This window comes from Salvia miltiorrhiza, chromosome 2, assembly GCF_028751815.1.
Source record: "Salvia miltiorrhiza cultivar Shanhuang (shh) chromosome 2, IMPLAD_Smil_shh, whole genome shotgun sequence".
Taxonomy (NCBI): Eukaryota; Viridiplantae; Streptophyta; class Magnoliopsida; order Lamiales; family Lamiaceae; genus Salvia; species Salvia miltiorrhiza.
Window position 1 is genome coordinate 36,001,313 of NC_080388.1, and position 8,657 is coordinate 36,009,969.

Sequence of the window (8,657 nt, forward strand, 5' to 3'; positions counted from 1 at the left end):
AAAAAAAGAGAAAAACTGTCACCAGCAGGATTCGAACCTGGGCAAATTGTTGTTCATGCGGTACATTGATTTGTTCATCAAATTTATTCATCTGTTCGTTTTTGTTTCACGAATTCTCTATTCTCTAAATATTTAGCATTCTCTGTTTAACCTTTCTCTCTGTCTCTCTCTCTCTCTCTCTCTCTCTCTCTCTCTCTATATATATATATATATATAGGGGGCCGCTCCAATGAGACCCCCTAATTTTAGTGAGATCTAGGGCACGATCTGGTGCGTTTATTTTATCAATCATATGGCTGATATTGTATCTGGAGAGAGATTTTTTTATTTTTCGCAGGGTTCGAATCCTGGAGGGAGCCGAATTTTTAAAATTTTGTTATTAATCAGTATATATTGTATTGTTCATCAATATATACATCTTGTTCGTTACATATATGTTTGTTCATTAGTATTATATGTCTTATTCATTATCCTCATGTTACACGAAAAATAGGAGGTCTCACTGGAGCGCGCCCGTGTATATATATATATATATATATATATATATATATATATATGCTAAAATAAGAACGCTTCTTAATATATAAATTAGGAACCATTTTCAGCCCTTAGATCATCAAGATCTACGGTTGATTCATCACCTTGTTGGATAAATTCATGGTCCTGGGTTCGAATCCCAAAGGTAGCAAAAAATTATTTTTCGCAATTCATGCCTTTATACACTTTATTCATGCGTGTTATACATAAAATTCATGCATTTTTGCTGGTTCGTAATTCTTAAAATAAGGGTGGTTTATTGAATAACCGCCCCCTATATATATATATAGGGGGCGGTTATTCAATAAACCACCCTTATTTTAAGAATTACGAACCAGCAAAAATGCATGAATTTTATGTATAACACGCATGAATAAAGTGTATAAAGGCATGAATTGCGAAAAATAATTTTTTGCTACCTTTGGGATTCGAACCCAGGACCATGAATTTATCCAACAAGGTGATGAATCAACCGTAGATCTTGATGATCTAAGGGCTGAAAATGGTTCCTAATTTATATATTAAGAAGCGTTCTTATTTTAGCATATATATATATATATATATATATATATATATATATCATTGAACTTTCTTCTTTCTTTGCAAATTTTTACTTCTTTATATATATAAAGGAGAAAGTTTAATGGAGAAGTAAAAATTTGCAAAGAAAGGAGAAAGTTCAATGCGTAACACTACAACTAAGAAAAACCATGAGTTCTGTTTTTAAAAACAAACACTCAAGAAATTATGCATTGAAGTTGTATTTCGTTTAATCACATTTTCATTATGACTATTTATTATTTATTTTACTTTCAATTAGGAGATTTACGCAAGCCTCATTTTCATGTTTATTAAATTCATCCCCAACACTAAAATAAATAAGGACCAAGTCCTATCACAGAGAAAACACGCACATACTCTATACTATAGAAAGGATTAGATATTTTTTCACCTAAAAAAAAAACGAAAAAAAAGGATTAGATATTTTTTGGGTCGTAAGCAATTAGTTAACAAGGATATTCATTCGCCCCGAAATTGATTGTTTATTTGTGTTCGACATTAAGGTGAGAAATTTATGCTTGTTGGTACATTTTTATTTTATGTTTGATTATATACGTACATATAGCATTTTTTTTAAGAATCTGCATTGTATATTTAGTGCTCGTTTGGTTCAAGTAGAGGAATGGAAAGGGAATGGAATCAAATAAAGGAGTGGAATGGTAACAATAACTATTACTTTTATTGAGTGTTTGGTTTAACAATGGAAATGAATCATTAGTAAGGGATTCCCTTTCTTTTGTTTCCCCTCTATTTTAAGGGGTAACAAATTGGGTGATTGGAATACCCTCAAGTAAGGGTAATGATTATCCCATTACTCAAACCAAACAACAAGTAATGGATTCAATTACTTGATTCCCTTTCCTACCTCTAAAAACACCCAACCAAACATGGGCTTATAATTAATCATGAGTCTCAGGTCTCTATCCAATCGATTCACGTTATAAGTTTATGATAAGTCATGAGGCTCCGATCTCTATCCCATTAACTCAGACTATGATTAAGAACTAGTGATGGGGCACAAATCTCTTCCCCATTGTCTCATGCTTTACAAGTATTATGTGTTATGATAATATGATTTAATTACATACTTAACGTATATGGATAATTGCGTTATTTTTCTCTGAGTATATTTACAATTCCTCGCCCCTATTTTTTTTTTTTTTTTTTTTTTTCAGTTTTGCAATTCAAGAGTTGAGGTAGCCATGGAAGTTGAGAATAACTAGGGATAAAGAAGTCATATAAAAATTTAAGTCGTTTTCTTTATATGTTCGATTATGGTTAAAACTTGAGTCCAAAGTTTTTTTAGGCTCGTAACTTTGGATGTTTTGCAAATATATGACAAATTTTCAAAAATTCGGCATAAATAGGACAAATTGAGCCCGAAATATTAATTTGTCCTGCAATTGCAAGCCCGAAAAATTTTGTCCTACATTTACAAAATTATCAAAGTTACAGGCCTAAAAAAACGAGAGAGAAGATAGAATTTTTTCAGATATTTACATAAAATATGTCAAATTAAAGCTCTTATTGTGATCTTTAATTTGATATGCATATTACATATTTTATAATTAGTCGAATTTTACAATTTTAGAAAGAAATAAAATAAAATAATTAAAAGATAAACAAAATTAAAAAATATAATTTATAAATAATCCTTGAATTTTATTATAACTCCAAATTTTCCACTCAAATTGAAATCTTGTCTTTTTTAAGGGGATATTTTATTTCCTTTTTTCCCCTATATTTTCTTTTCTTGCGTGGCAAAAATTTAATATCTTGCCACTCAAAATATTTAATATGCATATCAAATTAAAGATCACAACAAGAGCTTTAATTTGATATATTTTATGTAAATATTTGATGTGAAATGTAAAAGTTATATTTATTTAAAAATTAAATTTTTAATTTTTTTTTCTACTCTCTCTTTTTTTTAGGACCGTAACTTTGGTCATTTTGCAAATATAGGACAAAATTTTTCGAGCTTGCAATTGCAGGATAAATTGATTTTTCGGGCTCAATTTGTCCTACTTATGCTCAATTTTTGAAAATTTGTCCTACAATTGCAAGCTCAAAAAAATTTGTCCTACATTTGCAAAACAGTCAAAGTTATGGGCCTGAAAAAACTTTGGGCTCTTAAAACTTTCATATATATATTACTTCCTTTAATTTATGGAAAGTTGAGTTTAAATTAATTTAAACATTTAGAATTGGGATTTTTTTTTTTTCCATTTTTTTGGATAGATTGTTCGATCTTCTTTTTATCAATTCGTATGTTCTTTGTACCTTAAATTTATAGGTTCGATTTGTATTCAGTGTGCTTAAAATTCATAAGTTGGCAGAAATTATCCAAATCCATTTACGAAGAATAGTTATACTTTTTGTTAAGGAATTGTTGTGCTGTTGTTTGACTTAATTTATTAATTAAAATTGTTCGAGTGAAAAACCTTATAATTGTTAAATTAGTTTGAGGATTTATGTAGTTAATATTGTAGGATTTTTTAATCTATTTTATTGCTAAATTATTAATTAATTAGGTCTAGTTCGTCAAGTTATATACTATAAAAATAGAAAGTTTTTGGTAATATTCTAGAACATTAAGAATTTAGGGTGCTACAATTAATATATTTACAGTGATAAAATTAAGACGATCACTGATATATAGTGACAATAATTATCGACAATAATAAAATTTATCATTGATACATTATTTTATGACAACAATTTTTTTGTCACCAAAAACCTATTTGTAATGACATAAATACAATCGTCACCTATATTAATTTTCGTCACTAAAAACTACAATAACCTCATTTAATGATAATCTTTACAGTATAGTGACAATAATTATTGATAACAATAAAATTTACCATTCTAAATATTAATCGTTTTACTGTTTTGCACAATTTTTAATGATATAAATTTAGACCTACAATAACCTCATTTAATGATAATTTTTACAAAAAATGTTTGAATAAAAAATACTAGTAAGTAGAAGTATTAATTAAAGGAGAAAAAAAGCTGTCCATTATGAAAGATGAAAAAAGAAAAACGAGAGGCAATTAATAGTGATAAATGAATGAGGTTAATTTTGGTATCTAAAATTAAAACGACATAACTGATGAAAAATAATAAAACGTACGACTTATATTTAAAATGTATAGGGATGATAATGGAGGGAGGGACCATTTGTTTCACTTTTTTGAATTTTTGCAATCAATTACTTAGATTTCCCACAACTAAAGTTTGCATAATCAGTCTCCACAAATTCTCTATTTATATATGCTTTAGTGAGCTGTTTCTGTTAGCGACCATTATAACAGTGAACCCATAACTGAATCATTCATCATAAAAAAAAGCAAAGACGAGACGACATATACGAAAAAACACATCAAAAGTTTTAGAATAAATTTTGAGGGAAAAGGTTACAAAATAATGAGAATTATGATAGATACAGATGTATTACCGACGACACGTGATAATAATTTCTTTTTCATATAATATTTTGTATAATTCAAAGTTATAATATCTTTACCTTTGTGTTGTATGTATATAAATATAACATGCTAATTCGATATATAATTATAATTTTATCTATTTACTTTTAAAATCCTAACTCCCATCAACCCTAACTAATTTTATACCCAATAAAGTCTCTAGACTCGCTCTACTCGTATAATATGTCCGATATATCTTTCTTTTATTTTGTTTACAATAGTTAACACGTACTAATAAAAAAAATAAAAATACAAAGAATAAACACGTAGAGATAATGAAAGTTCATTTAAACTTTTTCAAAAAGCAGCATATATATATAAATATGCTACTTTACAGTTTCTATAATTGTCTGCACATAGTGGGAGTAGCAGAAGATAGTGTGACAGCATAAACTTTTGCAGACCACTACAAAATCTCAAATTTCTAATCTTCCACCAATGCTAATTCTCAATTCTGACTAACAATCCATCTCCTAAATTCTACATTCATTTCCTTCCATTAAATCCAAAAAAATGGCCCCACCCCCCTTGAAATCTAATCAAATCTCCCCATTCCTCAAACATATATATTCATCTCTTATTATACACATAACAAAGCTATAAACTCCAATGCAATATATAGTGAGTCCTACACAAAGAAACAACACTAATCTAATCATCCAACTTTGCCTTTACACTCCCAAAGAGTAATGAGCAACTTCTTCTTTCTTGCTAATTTGTGATGACAAATCTATATAGCAAGAGATGGCTTTCTCTTCCTCAATAGCATGATTGCTGCTTTTTTTCACTCTTTTAGGTGTTGAAATCCTCTTCATTTTGAAGAATGCCCTCTTCTCAGAAGCTGGTGGCTCTTGCTCTACCTGTAGGCCTCAACATTCTAAATCTTCCGCCACCAGTCGCCTCGTTGCAAGAAGCTCCAACCATGGATTCTAGCAACAGATACAAGGTACATACATGTCCCATGTACTAGAGAATCCAAGAAACCATATATGCTTGAGTTTTCAAGAATAGGCTGGTGCCAACTGTGTGCAAGTGTGTGTGGTTTTTAGGTGACTCCCCAACTGTTATTCGAGATCAAACTCCATGGATTTCTCCTCTGGGCTTCAGTCGGCTTGCTGATGCCGGCTGCCATACTCGTAAAGAGAATGTCTAACAGAGAGGAATCTGGGAAAAGGCTCAGAATCATATTCTATATACATGCTATTACACAGGCAAGCCCATCATTCTTCTTTTCTACTGATTTAATTATATTTACCTATGCAATGATGGTTGATGGAAACATATCAACAGTATCAAAAATCACTTTTGTTGGTTAGGCAACCATCTTTAATGACTCAAAGATAATCTAAATTAGTCATCTTTAATTGGTGCTAATCATCATTATGATTTCTTGGGGAGAAAGTAAATTAAAAGACTCAATCTTCTTTCATAATGAGCATTTAAAAGCTGCTTAATTAGTTGTACCAATGTAATGTAACCAACATATCTCAAAAAATTTGAACCTCTAACTAATTCACAAGAATAATAATAATAATAATAATAATAATAATAATAATAATAATAATAATAATAATAATAATAATAATAATAATAATAATAGTAATGATAATAATGCAGTGCCTCAAACATTAGCTAGAGATCAATTTTCCTTCACTAACTCATATTTAGCATCCAGGTTGTCTCAGTCCTACTTGCTACAGCAGCAGCAGTAATGTCAATAAAATACTTCGACAACTCTTTCAACAATGATCACCAGAGGATCGGCCTCGCCTTTTATGTTATCATGTGGTTACAAGCACTGGCCGGCATCTGCAGGCCGCATAGGTCTTTATTTGATCTTTAAGAATGCACTCGATACAGATGTATACTCATATGATATTCTTTGATTGCAGGGTAAGCAAAAGCAGGAATATTTGGTTTGTTTTTCACTGGCTAGTTGGAATAGTTGTTTCTTTACTTGGAGTTATCAACATATACACTGGCCTACAAGCCTACCACAAGAGAACTTTAAAGAATGTGAGGATTTGGACAATCCTCTTCACTGTTCAGATCTCTCTCACACTCTTCCTCTATCTCCTCCAAGAAAAATGGCACTATATTCAGAAACAAGGGCCAATCCTAGGGAATAAACCAGTGCAGCCTACCGGTGATCGAGAGATGTTCCCGACGTGCCAGCAGAAAGAAACAACAAGTGAACATTGTTGATGATATATACAATAGATTTTTTTAGTAACACAGTCATATTTGCATTCATATTGGAATTCCTTCATTTTTCAACTTCATGTATGTAAATTCTGACTAGACACGACGTCTTATACATTCTACAATCATAAATGAATATGCAAGTGTTCGTCATGCTGGATTCGTATGCGTTGAACGTGCAAAACAAACTCTAGGTCACGAATGACACCAAGAAAAAGCAACAACCAAGATTTATCAAAGTGAGAAATTTACAAGGCAAAATGTGGCTTTGCTATGATATGTATAGAATGTAGTATTTTTTATGGAAAGAGTTGCACGTAACCTGTTGCAATTGCTATTCCTAAAATGACAATAGGCGGGAGGATAACAAAGGCACCGATAGTGGCAAAGAAGACAGAGTCGTTCCTGCGGGATACTTCATTCAAGTAAGCTTGCCTTCGGATGTTTCTCTTCTGTGATGTGGTTAGGAACTTGGCAGTGACCTTCTTGAGATTCTTACCTAATGGGATAGTGAAATCATCATCGCGGTCTCCAACCAAATTAGCAAGCTGTTCGCGTATGCTCGGTCCACCATCACTCTCATAACCTTGGCTAGAGGTGCCACCAGATGTGAGTTGATCCAAGAGATCCATCTGTATCCGAGCTGAAGTGGACGACCCTATCATCAACGCCAAAGGATACAAAATCAGTGGTGGCAAAGGGAGTTGCTACTATATCTCAATAGGCTATGACAAAAAACTACTAGCAAACTACAAATTTTTCAGTTGAAAGTAGAGAACTTGCAAATGAACACAAAGCAAACAAAGCACATAAACTAGTCACAAAATGCTCTTTCCTTGCTGATTACAAGACCTTAAATTTTCCTTTCTACATACAATAGTTACTTTATGCTTCATTTTCAAATCTAAGCCTTTAATGTCAACTAATTTAGGAGAAACACTGTTAAATATTTGAAACTTGCAACTGATTGATCTCATCCCATGCCTAACTAATTGAAGGAACTCCTCAAATATAAACAAAATTTAGGGATTTCCAAATTGGGAAATTGTATCAAATGACAACAGTTGAACCAAGAATTCAAAGAAATAATCAATTAAATTACATTTACGAGGTTGAAACAACCAATTTCTTGAAGTAGTCGCAAATGAAACAATATGCACATAATAAAACAGGATACATTTTTAACAGCTAGAACTAACTGTAAGATCAGATGCCAAAAACCATGTACAAATCATTCAAGATCCTAAAAAACCACCACAAAAACAATTTACTTCTAAATAAATCGCAAACTAAGTTAAAAATAGGCCAAATTTAAATTTTAAACTCCTTCAAAATCACGTAATGAACTAAAGAAAGCCCCACAATCCTATCCAACAAAACATGAAATCCCGGAGAAGTTGAAATGAAGAAAACGGTGAGACGCTTACCAGAATAAGTAGGTGGATCTTGTTCCTCGGCAACTTTGCTCTCAGTTCCTTCAGACAGAGCAGCCGCCGACTTCAGACAAGGGGGAGACGGAGTGTCGTGGAGCTTCAGCCCAATTTTCTGCCTCGAAATCTTCGAAGAAATTAACAGTCTTGGATGGAGAGCAGTGGAAGCACTTCCAAGATTCAGCGCCATACCAAAATATTCTTCGTTTGTGGTTTTCTTGAACGTGGAAAATGGGCTTCTGCTTCCATTGTAGCATAGGTGGCAACAAATTCGTTAAATTTAACCACCACCTCAATTTAAATGGCGGTTGTCCAAATAAGCTCATCCACATAAAATATTTTTTTGGGGGGCCAGTAAGCTAATGCAACAAATCAGCCTTTTGTAACAGCAATTTGATTTTAAATTTTCTTTCTGAGATGATCTAGCCAGGAT

At 31.8% G+C, this 8,657-nt stretch overlaps 2 protein-coding genes across 2 annotated transcripts; one reads left to right on the plus strand and one right to left on the minus strand.

Annotated features, from left to right (window-relative positions):
- Positions 1 to 4,968: 4,968 nt before the first annotated feature.
- LOC131012204 (cytochrome b561 domain-containing protein At4g18260-like) lies at positions 4,969 to 6,947 on the plus strand. Its single transcript, XM_057940110.1, has 5 exons — positions 4,969 to 5,278; positions 5,389 to 5,538; positions 5,642 to 5,803; positions 6,268 to 6,416; positions 6,485 to 6,947. The coding sequence occupies exons 2-5, from the start codon at positions 5,416 to 5,418 to the stop codon at positions 6,795 to 6,797; spliced, it is 747 nt and encodes a 248-aa protein (XP_057796093.1). The 5' UTR covers positions 4,969 to 5,278; positions 5,389 to 5,415; the 3' UTR covers positions 6,798 to 6,947.
- Positions 6,948 to 6,996: 49 nt separating this feature from the next.
- LOC131012205 (uncharacterized) lies at positions 6,997 to 8,657 on the minus strand. Its single transcript, XM_057940111.1, has 2 exons — positions 8,222 to 8,657; positions 6,997 to 7,452 (listed from the first exon to the last, which is right to left on the minus strand). Exons 1-2 carry the CDS (start codon positions 8,412 to 8,414, stop codon positions 7,094 to 7,096), a joined length of 552 nt encoding a protein of 183 aa, XP_057796094.1. The 5' UTR covers positions 8,415 to 8,657; the 3' UTR covers positions 6,997 to 7,093.